The sequence below is a fragment of the Chiloscyllium plagiosum genome, chromosome 3 (genome assembly GCF_004010195.1).
Source record: "Chiloscyllium plagiosum isolate BGI_BamShark_2017 chromosome 3, ASM401019v2, whole genome shotgun sequence".
NCBI classification, from domain to species: domain Eukaryota; kingdom Metazoa; phylum Chordata; class Chondrichthyes; order Orectolobiformes; family Hemiscylliidae; genus Chiloscyllium; species Chiloscyllium plagiosum.
The window spans coordinates 132214609-132230154 of NC_057712.1; the positions used below are offsets into that span (position 1 = coordinate 132214609).

The window sequence follows — 15546 nt, forward strand, 5'->3', positions numbered from 1 at the left end:
TGTGCTTTTTTGGAACTGGTCCTCCTGGGAGCATATGCGGCGGAGACGAAGGAATTGGGGGAATGGGATGGCGTTTTTACAGGGGGCAGGATGGGAGGAGGTGTAGTCCAGTTAGCTGTGGGAGTCGGTCGGTTTGTAGTAGATGTCCGTGTTGATTCGGTCGCCTGAGATAGAAATAGAAAGGTCGAGGAAGGGGAGGGAGGAATCTGAGACTGTCCAGGTGAATTTGAGGTCGGGGTGGAAGGTGTTGGTGAAGTGGATGAACTGTTCAACTTCCTCGATTAACTAACAACTATTTACAACTCCTTCCTCTCACCTATCTTTTACCTTCCCTTCTATAAACGCACGATTAAGGTTTACCAAAAATTCAAATTTTCAAAACCAGCCAGATGTCGAATTTTCTCTTATATTTTTCGTCTTCTTTTCTTCTTCTGAGGGATTTCAGTTTCACAGGTTACTGATTGATAAAGGTACCTTTAAGAGAGCTATTTTTCCGGGCAATCTGTAAATGCTAGTGGCTTCACAGTTCTCCTCCTAACTGTTCAATTTTCCCAGGTCTTATACCCCCAAAGCATCGGATTGTGTCATTGACTTTTAAGATTGTCAATATACTAAATTCAAACTTGATTAGAGTTTGGTATTTTTCGGGGTATAATTTAAACTAATTGGCCTAATTTGAATTTGTTTTTTCGTTTCCAGGCAACAAGCTAATTGAGCTGTTCGGCCAAATGTTACATCATATCTTGTTCAGAACACTTGGTGCTGGGTCTTGTAGTCCTGCTAGCTTTTAACTCTCTTCAAGGTACAGTACTCCCACATCTTCATAACAAAATCCACAGAGGAAGACATAAAGAGAAGATTCGATGGTTGGCTGGTTTTGAAATTTGAATTTTTCAGTAAATCTTAATCAGGATTTTATTGAAATAGTATTATAGAGGGGAAAGTAAAAGATAGGTTAGAGGAATGACTTATAAATTGTTGTTAGTTAATTATTCTCGATTATACTTTAAGAAATAAAGTTGTTAATTTTTACTTTAAATTATTCTTGGCCTCTCGAATTTTCACAAATTACTGCAAGGGCTAAATCTTTTCTGTGCTGCTGGTTCAAATTAAGCAGAGGGGTTTACCCCATAACAATCTCAATCAATTTTGTCCTAACAAGCTTGGACCCAAGCCTTTCACTACAGTCAGTGGTAACTGAACCAGCTGTTCTTATATGAGACTGGAATTGAAGTTATACTCTTCATCTGTAAAGGTTCTCATTCTAGCTAAGATCAAACTTCAGGGTTAGAGTGCAGATTGTTAAAGTCTGATTCCGCAATCACTGATACAGCTGCACCAGTATCAATCTCAATCAGCTCATATCCTGATCAGAGGGACGCTAGTTCAGCCCACAGCAAAACCCAAAAACAAAGCCATGCCTGAACCAAATAGTTAACATTTTCTTCAGGATGTGGGTCGGCAAGCCACTGTAGTTCCTGCTGGTATATGGATTTGAGACAGCAAAACAGTCACACCAGGCCTGAATTCTGTCAGAAAACTCATAGTCCAGTATCCAGTAGAGTGCACATCCTGGAAAGCCCATCTTCATTTGGCTTGGAACAATTAATTTGCTTAGCAACGTCCAACTCTGAATCAATCAAAATAAATGTCTGGCTAAGTGGTCCCCCAGTTCTAAGACCATAAGACATAGGAGCAGAAGTAAGGCCATTTGGCCCATCGAGTCCACTCTGCCATTCAATCATGGCTGATGGGCATTTCAACTCCACTTACCCGCATTCTCCCCGTAGCCCTTAATTCCTTGTGACATCAAGAATTTATCAATTTCTGCCTTGAAGACATTTAGCGTCCCAGCCTCCACTGCACTCTGTGGCAATGAATTCCACAGGCCCACCACTCTCTGGCTGAAGAAATGTCTCCACATTTCTGTTCTGAATTTACCCCCTCTAATTCTAAGGCTGTGTCCACGGGTCCTAGTCTCCTCGCCTACCGGAAACAATTTCCTAGCGTCCACCCTCTCCAAGCCATGTATTATCTTGTAAGTTTCTATTAGATCTCCCCTTAATCTTCTAAACTCCAATGAATACAATCCCAAGATCCTCAGCTGTTCCTTATATGTTAGACCTACCATTCCAGGGATCATCCGTGTGAATCTGCGCTGGACACGCTCCAGTGCCAGTATGTCCTTCCTGAGGTGTGGGGACCAAAACTGGACACAGTACTCCAAATGGGACCTAACCAGAGCTTTATAAAGTCTCAGTAGCACAACAGTGCTTTTATATTCCAACCCTCTTGAGATACTTGACAACATTGCTTTCGCTTTCTTATTCACGGACTCAACCTGCATGTTTACCTTTAGAGAATCCTCAACTAGCACTCCCAGATCCCTCTGTACTTTGGCTTTATGAATTTTCTCACCGTTTGTAAAGTAGTCCATGCTTGCATTCTTTTTTCCAAAGTGCAAGACCTCGCATTTGCTCACATTTTGAATGATTTTAGTATCTGGTGCCTTCGAAAATGTTGGGTGCCTGATAACCAAAAAAGCTACAGATCCAGAAGCTGTCAGGCAAATTACTCGTTGCTTTTCATCTGTTCCAATGTCAGTTTTTTAGAAAAGAATAACGCATTCTTTTCATATACTGGGTCCAGTCTTTGATGGCAGGATTGAAATGGTCAAGTTTCTCATAATGACATGATGCCAAAAATGCTTACCCCATCTCAATGACAACTGTGGTGAGTCTTCAAGTATATTTTTTTCCTTGTAATACTGTTGAAATAATTTCACAGATAATTCCAATAATCCCACCACCAAGTCACTCTTTATTTCAATGTGGAGAGTCATTGATGCTGATCCAGCTTCCTCAGAGCCAGCTGTCAAAGTGCCAAGCACTGTTTATATTAGTCAGCCAGCACTCCCTGATTGGGCCAGGTTAACAGCTGCAAACAGGGAACTCATACTCTATGAGATCTGCCTGGCTGACCTCATTACAATTACGACAGCACCCATGTGCGAGATTTCTGTATTTTGTGCACAATGCCAGGTTCCATTGTGTTGCAGTTTTCTCCAGCTTTCTCCATTTAAATAATGGTCTGTTCTTTTGGCTTACCTTCCAAAATGAAGTTCACATTTTCCCATGTTATACTTGATTTGCCACCTTTTCACTCAATTTCCTAACCAATCAATATCTCTCTACAAACTCTTTCTATCCCTCCTGCAACCTACCTTTCCACCTACTTTGTATGATCTACAAATTTGGGTATTGTTCATTCATTTATCTCCAAGTCATTAATATCTTGTAAACAGTCATGATCCTAGCACTGATTCCTGTGGAACTCCACTGGTTATGAGTTGCCAGCCTGAAAAATAACCATTTATTTCCACTCGCTGTTTTCCTACTCAGTTGCCAATTCTCCAACTACACCAATAGACTACAACCAACATCAAGACCTCCTATGACTTAACCTTTGTGAGGTACCTTGTTAAATGCCTTCTTCAATTCTAAATGCAACACATCTAGTGGTTCCTCGCACTCTGGTTGAGACTTCCTCAACAAACCCTCCAACCCTGGCAACATCCTTGTAAATCTTTTTTGAATCCTTTCAAGTTTCACAGCATCCTTCCGATAGCAGGGAGACCAGAATTACACACAGTTTTCTAATAGTGGCCTAACCAATGCCCTGTATAGTTGCAACACGACCTCCCAATTCTTATACTCAGTGCACTGATCAACAAAGGCAAGCACACCTTATTAAATATACTGTCTAACTGCAACACTTTCAAGGAACTATGAACCTATACTCCAAGGTCTCTTTGTTCAGCAACACTCCTTTTGCCATTAAGTGTATAATTCATGACCTGATTTGCATTTCCAAAATGCAGCATCTCCCATTTATCTAAATTAAACTCCATCTGCCACTCCTTGGATCATTGTCCATCTAATCAAGATCCCATTGTACTCAGAGGTAACCTTCTTCGCTGTCCACCACACCTCCAATTTTGGTGTCATCTGCAAACTTACTAACTATACCTCCTATGTTCCCATCCAAGTTATTTACATAAAAGCAGTAGACCCAGTACCAATCCTTTACACACACCACTAGTCACAGGCCTTGAGTCTGAAAAGCAACCTTCCACTACCCATTTCTGTCTTCTACCTTCGAGCCAGTTCTGCATCAAACTGGCGAGTTCTCCCTCTTTTCCGCGTGATCTAACCTTGCTAACCAGTCTACCATGAAGACCCTTGTTGAACGCCTTACTGAAGTCCATGCAGATCACATCCATCACTCTGCTTTCATCAATCCCCTTTATTTCTTTAAAGAACTCAGCCAAGTTCATGAGATAGGGTTTCCCATGTACAAAGCCATGTTGACTACCCCTTATCAGTCTTTGCCTTTCCAAATACATAGAAGTCCTGTTCCTCAGGACTCCCTCCAACAACTCGCTGACCACTGATGTCAGTCTCACCATTCTATAGTTCTCTGGCTTTTCCTTACCTGATCTTCTAGTTCAGCAGGCAACTTTTTTGCAATCTTAGTTCTCTGCCAAAATACTAAGTCACGCCTTCTTATGAATCTTAAATAGTGGCACCACGTTAGCCAACCTCCAGTCTTCCAGCACCTCACATATGGCTATTGATGATACAAATATCTCAGCAAGGAGCCCAGCAATCACTTCCCTAGCTTCCCATAGAGTTCCAGAGTAAACCTCATCAGGTTTTTCTTGACGTGGCTACTTATTTCCCTACGTTGTCTATTTTCCAGATACTTTTTTACAGTAAATACAATTGCAAAATACTCATTTAGTACCTCTTCTGTGGTTCCACACATGGAATTGCTAATTTTGCCTTGCTAATCTTTAAGTGGCCTTATTGTCTCCCAAGTTAGTCTTTTGTCCTTACTGTATTTGTAGAATTCCTTTAGATTCTCCTGAACTTTATTTACCAAAGCTATCACACGTCTCCTTTTTGCCCTCCTGATTTCCCCCTTACATATACTCCTAGTGCCTTTATTCTCTTCTAGGGATTCACTCGATCTCTGCTGTCTAAACTGGAGGTAGGCTAATTGGATGTATTAGGCAAGAACTCTTAAAAGTTGATTGGGAGTGAATGTTTGCAGGCAAAGGGACGGCTGGAAAATGCAAAGCCTTCAAAAATGATATAACAAGAGTCCAGAAACAATATGTTCCTGTTAGGGTCAAGGACAAGGCTGGTAGGTGTAGGAAATGCTGGGTAAATAGAGAAATTGAGGTTTTGGTAAAGAATAACAAGGAAGCATAAATCCTCATTTATTTTATCTTCCCAAATCACTGACTACATCACTAACGTTCCACCTCCCTTTCTAGATCTGAATCTGACCCATTTATCATATATACTTGAGTAAAAGTCAATCTCATGTAAAAATCGACCCCTTATTTTTGGCCAAAAAATCTGGAATTTTCCATGTGTGTCATGTAAAAGTTAACCCTAGCTCTTCACAGATAACAGATCAACATTTGAAAGTCAAGGTATTATCCAATACATAAATGTTATGATAAGGAAATGAATTTTGTTTTTTATACTATTATGTGATTTGACATACAATTCACACCAATTCAGCACCATTCACCTAGAGTCAGGTAAGAACCAACCTTGTAGAATACAGTCATATACCTAGATGAGGTTTTGAAATTTCTACATCATTTTTTGTAAAAATGCCCTCCAGAGAAAACAAAAAACATACATCAGTGTTTAAACTGCAAGATACTGAAGTTGCAGAGAAGACTGTATAGCAGGAAGAGAATGTTGTGTTTGAGAAACTTGTGAGAGATTGCAGAAAGATATCAAATCAATTCAGACAATGCTACTTTGGAAGTCATGCCAACAAGAGAAATTTAGCAAGTGGCCACAACTGGAGAAAAAAGTTGCTGAGTGGGTACTTGAAAATTGTCAAAATAGAACATGTGTTAGTCCAGAAAGGCATCCAAATCCACACACGAAACAAATCAAAGAAGATGGAATTTCGGGTTTTAAGGCAAGTGCAGGATGATGCACAAGGTTCATGAGAAGGTATGACTTAGTATTTTGGCAGAGAACTAGGGTTGCACAAAAGTTGCCTGATGAACTAGAAGATCAGATATTATAGTTTTACCAGTTTGTAATAAAAAATCGGCAGAAGGAAGGCTACAAGTTATAAGCATTGGAAACATGGACAAAACGTCTATTACTGTGGACATGCCAGAGAATTGAACTGCGAACCAAAAAGGAGAAAAATCAGTATTGGTGAGAACCACTGACATAAGAAAAGTAGGTTTACTTTAGTTCTTTCTTGCATGGCTGATGGCACCAAGTTAAAACTGATGGCTGTTTTTACGAGATTGCCACAGAGGAAATTTCCAAAAGAATTGTCACCTATAAGCATCCAAAAAGCTGGATGGATGAAAGTGGATGTAGAAAATGGATAAAGGAAGTTTGGAATTTACGATCTGGTGGATGATGCAAGGAAAAGAGTTTGCTCGTCTGGAACCAGTTTAGATCACATCTAGTGAAGAATGTTGTTAATAAAATCTGATCACAGAACACCAACGTGGCTGTAATTCCTGGTGGACTCACAGTGTTTTGTAACCAATAGATGTTGGTATCAATAAGCCATTTAAGGACATGATGAGAATGAAGTGGAATAACTGGATGCGTAATGGAGAAAAAAACATACACAAAAGAAGGCAGCTTCATCACCGCCACTGAGCTGTGAATGGATCTTTGATTCATAAAAGGAAATAAAACCTGACACTATTTTCAAATCATTCAAGAAATATGGAATTTCGAATGCATTGGACTGTACAGAGGACGCTTATCTATTGGGTGCCATCGATGAAGAAGAAGCAGAAGATGTGCTACTTTTAGCTACGGACAGCCAAGATGAAGAAGATGCTTATGATGGTATCATTCATCCTGGTGATTATCAAGCTTTATTTGTGCTGAAGATGTTGAACAGTGTGATTTTGCAGAATTTTAATGAACTTTATATTTGACATGTTTAATTGAAGATGTAACATGCAATTGTGATTTAAAGTCATTATATTTTTGTTTCATTTTTTGTATGTATAAATAAAAGTTTATTAATTCATTTTTGTTTATCCAGTGATTACTGTAATTCGTTGTGTTTTTTTCTTTATTCATTTAGAGATCAATTACGCTTCTGCTAATTTTGGGACTGCAGCATGAATTTCAGCCCCTCTAAAGTAGTATCCATGTAATAGTCGACTCCATAAATGTAACCTTAAAATGTTGTCTGAAGAATTTGACTTTTACACAAGTATATATAGTAAACCTACACTTAGTTCCCATTTCCTTGCTATGTTAGTTTAAAACCTCAACAACATAACTAGCAGAAGCCCCCACAAGGATATTTGTCCCACCTTCCGTAGGAACAGTCCCAAATCCTCAAGAATCTAAACTCCTCCCTGGTACACCATTTCTCCAGCCACGCATGCATCTGATCTATCCTCTTATTCCTGTACTTGCTAGAATGTGACACTGGGAGTAATCTTGGATCTGAGGTAAATTAATAAACCTGCTTCATTACTCAACACCAAGTCCACATAGCCTGTTCCCTGGTTGGCTCCATGATATATTGTTCAAAGAAAGTATTCTGAACTAAAAGAAACAAGAAGCTCTAAGAAATCATCCTTGTTGACTTTTCATTAGTTTAGTTTCATTCTTTTATCAATATTTGTTTGGAGCTGTGAACTGAAAACTGTGAACTAAAGCAGTCCTTTGGACAACAGTTTGTATAAAAAGGGAAGAGAGAACAAATAAGCTATCATTTGTTTGTATGGTCAGGTCTCAAAATTAATTGCAAGTTGGTTCTTGATCAGAAGATTCTACAGATGATTTGACAACAGTGAAGAGCAGTATTTTTTTAAACAGAGAGCAGCTATTTGGCCATTAATGAGGTCGGTACTTGGGATCTGGTTTTAGTGCGTCTGGGAGAGACCTTACCCTCGAGCTACAACTAAGAAACCAGCGTTCCAGAAGCTGTATTTGGAGACCCATTTTGGTGTTTCCCATGTACAACAGGAGGAGTAAACCACTGCTTTGAGCTCTTCTGCCATTACTTACCCATTTAGATTAAACCTTTAAAGGGCTCGTAAAAATCAAGTAATATCAATTACTTGAGGGCCTTTCTTCCTTTGACCTGTTAAAGCAGACTATACAGTAGGCCTTACAAACTATATACCAGAAAATAAAGACTTTGCCAATTATAAGCAATAACAGTATTACATATACTCACCCAATTAGCTGCTTCTACTTGTCTCGTGCCACTACTGATGGTGTCATTATAACTTTGTTTGGCTGTTGCTTGACTAGCTTGTGGGGCAGTTCTCCCATTTTAGCAGAAATAGAAGGACTTTGAGAGTTCACTGGCATGGATAAATCTTTATCATTTCTAATACCTAGGTTGATACTGGGTAATTTGTCTGGCTTTATTCTGATTTAATTTCTCTGTAGCTCAAGCTTTTCAGATGGCATTTAAGAGTGAAACTTTATGCTGGGTCTGGAGATTTCCAGACTGGGTCAAGACAGCAGATCTCTTTCTGTGAAGCACATTTGTGAACAGAATAGGTATTTATGCTAGTTCACTGGTTTCATGATCATCATTACTGAGACTAGCTTTTATTCCATCTTTCATTCGAGATTTTTGGTTTAGTTTTTACCTTGATATTCCAATTTTCCATCAGGAGAGTTATGAAATTGCAAAATTTAATTTTATTTCTAATAAGCACAGGACATATGTGACAATGACAATTTATTCAGCTTTGGGATGTGGGTATGCCAGAATTTATAGTCATCCCTTTTTGCTCGAGAGGTTATTGGGAAGCTGCCTTCTTGAACCATTGCAGATAAATCCATGGTGTTTTCAAAAATGATGTTAAGAACATGAAATATTTTTAAACAGAAAAATATCACCAATTTCAATAGTCATGTCCTTTTTTTTCAAGCACCTTCTAAGTTTTGTGCATCATCAGCATTCTCTTGGTGATTTTTTGATTGCCTCCAATGTAGGACCTTACGGCTCACATCCAAAACCATCTGGATTGTCCGGTTAATTGCATGCTGAATATCATCCAGATTTGGTACCATAACCTATAGCACAAAAGGTAATGTAGTGGTAGGGTTAAAATAGGGTTAACTTGCAATTTTGCATTAAAAAGACTGAATTTCAAAAGCATTTACCTTAACTTAGATTCATTCCAAAAAATGGTGTCTATATCACAATTTTACAGGACGACCCCACTGAATGAAAATTATTTCCAAAATATAACAAGCTGATAAATACTATTAATGCATGTATAGGTAAAATTGTTTCGCCCTAGAGGACTGCAGGATCACTCTCTCATTAGATAAACAATTGGTGTTCAGTTTACCTTCAGAGACAGCACACCTCAGGTGAGGGGTAAGGTTGAAAAAGGAGGATCTCAGCTAATGTGAGAACTGAACAAATACTGGTGGCTTCATTCCATATTACATACCAGCCATCCAAGCCAATCAACCCCCATATTCATGTATACTGGTGTGTCAGGGCCACTGCTTAGAGAGTCTGACAGCATGAAGATAGGCTCTTTGACCCAAACTAGTCCACACCGATCAAAATGTCCATCCATGGTAACCCATTGCACTGCACTTGGCCCATATCCTTCTAATCCGTCCCTATCTATGTATTTGTCCAAATGCCTTTTAAATGTTGTTAATGTATCCGCTTCAACCACTTCCAGAGGCATGAGAGAGGAGCTGGGTAGAACTGACTGGGAGAGGAGCCGAGCAGGAAAGACAGTGAAACAGCAAGGCAGGAGTTTCTGGAGGTAATCCAGGAGACACAGCAGCGATTCATCTTGAGGATAAAGAACTATGGTACAGGGAGGATGAGGCAACCATGGCTGACTAGGGAGTCAGGGATAGCATTAAATAAAAGAGAAAGCATATAATGTGGTGAAGGCAATGGGAAACCAAAGGATTGGGAAGTTTACAAAGATCAACAGAAGGCAGCAAAAAAGAAATCAGAAAAAGAAGATTAAATATGAGAGTAAGCTAGCCAGTAATATCGAGAAAGACTGTAAGAGTTTCTTTAGTTAGCAATTTTTGAGAAGATTTGTAGCTCAGGTTGATAAAAATTATGTAAGTTAGCTCGCTGAACTTGAAGGTTTGTTTTCAGACGTTTCATCACTACGACGAGGCAACATCATCAGAGTTTCCGGTAAAGCGCTGGTGGTATGTCTCGTTTCTCTATTAAAAAGTCTTGGCTGCTTAAGGTGAGTAATGTCATTTCTGTTTTTTTTTCAAGGTAAGATAGATAGCATCTAAATCAATGTATTTTGTTTATTGATGGAGCTCTGGTTAGAAACAATGCCTCTAAGAATTCTCGTGCGTGTCTTTGTTTTGCCTATCATAGGATGTGTGTGTTGTCCCAGTCAAAAGTGGTATCCTTATTATCTGTATGTATAGAAACTAGTGATAGTGGATCGTGTCTTTTGGAGGCCAGTTGGTGTTCATGTATCCTGGTGACATGTTTCCTGCTAGCTTGTCTGTGTTTTTTTTACAGTTCTTGTATGGTATCTTGTAAATGATGTTAGTTTTGCTGGTGGTATCTAATGGATCCTTTAGGTTCATTAGTCGCTGTATAAGTGTGTTGGTAGGTTTGTGGGCTACCATGATAACAAGGAGTCTGAGTAGTCTGGAAGTCATTTCTTATGTATCTTTGATGTAAGGTAATGTGGCTATAGATTTTGGTTGCATTGTGTCTGCTTGTTTGGGTTTATTTCTGAGGAATTGGCGGACTGTGTTTATTGGGACATATTTTCTTGAAAACTTTTTATAGATATTTTTCTTCGGATTTTTGTTTTCTTGGGTACTGCAGTGTGATGTAGCAATATCCTGACAGGCATTAAATTTACAAAAGAGGAGAACGGCAACAGACTCCCATTCCTAGAGGTGACAGTTGAACACATAGTTAACGGAGAGCTTCAAACCAGCGTCTACAGAAAAACAAGAAAACACAGACCAAATACTTAACTTCAGAAGCAATCATCCCAACACCCACAAATGGAGCTGCATCAAGACATTAGACTACTCAGACCCCTTGGCATCGTGGTAGCCCACAAACCTATGAATACACTTAAACAGCGACTAATGAACCTAAAGGATCCATTAGATACCACCAGCAAAACTAATATCATTTACAAGATATTATGCAAGAACTGTAAAAAGCACTACATCCGGCAAACTAGTAGGAAACATGCCACCAAGGTACATGAAAACCAACTGGCCACTAAAAGACATGATCCACTATCACTAATTTCTACACATAGAGACAAAGAAAGACATCGCTTTGACTGGGCCAACAACCACATCCAAGGACAGGCGAAACAAAGACGCATGAGAATTCTTACAGGCATGGCATTCTTAGCAGAACTCCATTAATAAACACATTGATTTAGATCCTATCTACCTTCTCTTGAAAACAAAGAACTGGAAATGACATTACCCACATTAAGAAACCAAACACTTTTAATAGAGAGGTGGGACATACCACAAGCGCTTCACCAGAGACTCTCACTGATGATGTTACCTAGTTGTGGTGACAAAACATCTGAAAACAAACCTTCAAACTCAGCGAGCTAACTTACATATTTAGTTTCTTCAGATATATAAAGGGCAAAAGAGATGCAAAAGTGGACATTGTGGTGGTGTTGGAAAAGCACAGCAGGTCAGGCAGCATCCAAGGAGCAGAAGAATCAACATTTCAGACATAAACACTTCATCAGGAACCAATATGATAAAACTTTGCTTCAACTTGAGGCTGAAAAGAAACCAGAAATTGGCTAATTTTGGACAGTTTCATGGAGGGTTTCTTTCTGTAAGCTCTAGCGAGGTTTCTAATGCAATTCTCCTCAGCATGTCCCATTAGCTATGTTCCACACCTCTATACTGCCATGCACATGCTATCTGGCTTTCTTGGCATTTTGGTATTGTCCCTATCACTCATCATTAATGCCAGGGTTAAATTCCCACCTGTGCAGATATATCTCATAATACATCTGAACAAACTGATGAAAAGTATTTGCAAACCTCTGTAAGGGAGTGCTATTCTTTCTCTAATGTCCAATGTAGCTTAACATCTATTCATTATTCAATATGGTACCACTAGATACTGGAAAGCCTTCAAAACGTGAAAATGTTCACTTTTATTCAGTGCTATGAAGTTGAAGGTACATACTGTACCTCAAAAGTAAGAGAATGCTTTTCTGAACTGAGAGATTACAAGTGCCCACGTATATGACTAGATGGCAGTCCCAAAGTGTACTGGAACATTGAAAATATATAACATTGGGCAGTGAACTGGATACCTGCAATTTGGTTGCTGTTTTGATAACAATTTTAATTTAACCAATTAGTTTGTTATGCCTCAGGATGCTAAAACCCAATCAAGTTTGAATTTAATGTTTTGCCAACATCAAACCAATGAGACGATCGATGTTGGGGGGAGGGGGTGGGGGCAGTATAAGAATGCGGACATTTTGAAAATTGGTCAGCGAGCAAAAGCCATAAGGAAGAAACTACTGGAGAGCTAACTGTCAAACTAACACCTTGCCCTCAAAGAAATTAGAAAACAGTCTCCATCAAAGACACCTTTTCACGTGAAATATACTCACAGTAAAGAGAAAGAAGACAACCAGGGAGATCAGCAGCCAGAAGAGTGAAGACACAGAAGAAGACAGAAACTGTGTGGTTTTGAGATTAAGTTAATGTAATTTTAATAACAGTTTTATTGGAACAGTATATTTTTTAAAGAGTTGGAGTCAGATAGTAAGCAGTTAAGAGATATGGGGGCTTGGATTTGTGAAGTTATTTTGTTTAATAGACTATTGTAGATTAAAAAAATGATTTTTTTTAAAATAGTGAATGTGGGAATTCTTTGTCATTCATATTTTAACAGATTATGAGGTGGAGGTGAGCTTTTCTGGATGTTTGGTTTAATTAACAGAGGGATTCAACCTATCGCTTAATTTGGGAGCTCACCATCTGAGATTTGGACAAATTTGAACAAACTGGGGTATGAAAGGTCCCAGCAGATTGAAATACATTGCAATTAGTGTCCTAGATCTTCATTGCCAAGCAGCAAATCCAATATGGCCTGCCCTGGAGTTGACGTTTCGGGCAAAAGCCCTTCATCAGGCTTTTGCCTGAAACGTCGATTTTCCTGTTTCTCGGATGTTGCCTGACCTGCTATGCTTTTCCAACACCACTCTAATCTTGACTCTGATCTTCAGCATCTGGAGTCCTCATTTTCGCCCAAAAGTGGACATTGCACCAGTGGTTAGCACTGTTGCCTAACAGTGCCTCAATTCCCACCTCAGGCGACTCTCTCTGTGGAGTTTGCACATTCTCCCTGTGTCTGCATGGGTTTCTGCCGGGTGCTCCGGTTTCCTCCCACAATCCAAAAATGTGCAGGTTAGGAGAATTGGCCATGCTAAATTGCCCCTAGTGTTAGGTGAAGGGGTAAATGTAGGGGAATGGGTCTGGGTGGGTTGCGCTTCGGCATGTCGGTGTGGACTTGTTGGGCCAAAAGGCCTGCTTCCACGCTGTAAGTAATCTAATAAAAAAAAGACGCGAGAGAGGTAGCAGTGGGGAACAAGGAAATAGCAGAAGAACTGAATAATTACTTTGTGTCAGTCTTCATAGTGGAAGGCACAAGTAATTTCCCAAAGATTCAAGTGAGTGAGAAGGCAGAGCTGAGTATGGTGGACTTCACCAAAGAGAAGGTGCTAGAAAAACTGAATGGCCTGAAAGTGGATAAATAACCTGGACCAGATGGACTACATCTAAGAGTTATAGAGTCGTAGAGTCATAGATATGTACAGCATGGAAACAGACCCTTTGATCCAACCCGTCCATGCCGACCAGATATCCCAACCCAATCTAGTCCCACTTGCCAGCACCCGGCCCATATCCCTCCAAACTCTTCCTATCCATATACCCATCCAAATGCCTCTTAAATGTTGCAGTTGTACCAGCCTCCACCACATCCTCTGGCAGCTCATTCCATACACGTACCACCTTCTGCGTGAAAACGTTGCCCCTAGATCTTTTTTATATCTTTCCCCTCTCACCCTAAACCTATGCCCTCTACTTTCTGGACTCCCCGACCCCAGGGAAAAGACTATCCTATCCATGCCCCTCACAATTTTGCAAACCACTATAAGGTCACCCCTCAGCCTCCGACGCTCCTGGGAAAACAGCCCCAGCCTGTTCAGCCTCTGCCTGTAGCTCAGACCCTCCAACCCTGACAACATCTTTGTAAATCTTTTCTGAACCCTTTCAAGTTTCACAACATCTTTCCGATAGGAAGGAGACCAGAATTGCACGCAATATTCCAACAGTGGCCTGACTAATGTCCTGTACAGCTGCAACATGACCTCCCAACTCCTGTACTCAATACTCTGACCAATAAAGGAAAGCATACCTTCTTTACTATCCTATGTACCTGCGACTCCACTTTCAAGGAGCTATGAACCTGCACTCCAAGGTTTCTTTGTTCAGCAACACTCCCTAGGACCTTACCATGAAGATTTACTTTCCCAAAATGCAGCACCTTGCATTTATCTGAATTAAACTCCATCTGCCACTTCTCAGCCCATTGGCCCATCTGGTCCAGATGCTATTGTAATCTGAGGTAACCCTCTTTGCTGTTCACTTCACCTCCAATTTTGGTGTCATCTGCAAACTTACTAACTGTACCTCTTATGCTCGCATCCAAATCATTTATGTAAATGACAAAAAGTAGAGGGCCCAGCACCGATCCTTGTGGCACTCCACTGGTCACAGGCCTCCAGTCTGAAAAACAACCCCCCACCACCACCTTCTGTCTTCTACCTTTGAGCCAGTTCTAAGGGAGAAGCTGAAGAGATAGTGGAGGAGTTAGTGGTGATCTTTCAAGAATCACTAGAATCAAGCAGGGTCCCAGAGGACTGGAAAGTAGGATAGTGAAGAAGGCATGCTTTCCTTTATTGGTCAGAGTATTGAGTACAGGAGTTGGGAGGTCATGTGCGGCTGAACAGGACATTGGTCAGGCCACTGTTGGAATATTGCGTGCAGTTCTGGTCTCCTTCCTATCGGAAAGATGTTGTGAAACTTGAAAAGGTTCAGAAAAGATTTACAAAGATGTTGTCAGGGAAAGTAGCTAACATGACACCCCTGTCTAAAAAGGAAGTAAGGCAAAAGACGGAAAGTTACAGACTGATTAGCCTAACCTCGGTCATGGGTAAGGTCCTGGAGTCCATTGTGAAGGATGAGGTTTATGAATACCTCGTAGTGCATGGTAAAATAGGGCAAAGTTAGCATGGTTTCATCAAGGAGAGGTCATGCCTGACAAATCTGTTAGAATTCTTTGTGGAAGTAATGAGCAGGTTAGACCGAGAAAAGCCAATGGATGTTATCTACTTGGACTTCAAGGAGGCCTTTGACAAGGAGCCGTACAGGAGGCTACTGAGTAAGATATGGGCCAAGTTGTTAC

At 40.2% G+C, this 15546-nt stretch overlaps 1 protein-coding gene across 1 annotated transcript in view; it reads right to left on the reverse strand.

The window, feature by feature from the left end:
* Window positions 1-15546, reverse strand: part of LOC122540179 (dynein axonemal heavy chain 8-like) — a 1249383-nt gene that overhangs the window by 665042 nt on the left and 568795 nt on the right. Inside the window, exon 26 of the mRNA XM_043675521.1 lies at window positions 8981-9122. Within this exon, the coding sequence (XP_043531456.1) occupies window positions 8981-9122 (142 nt within the window). The remainder of the gene's footprint in view (window positions 1-8980; window positions 9123-15546) is intronic.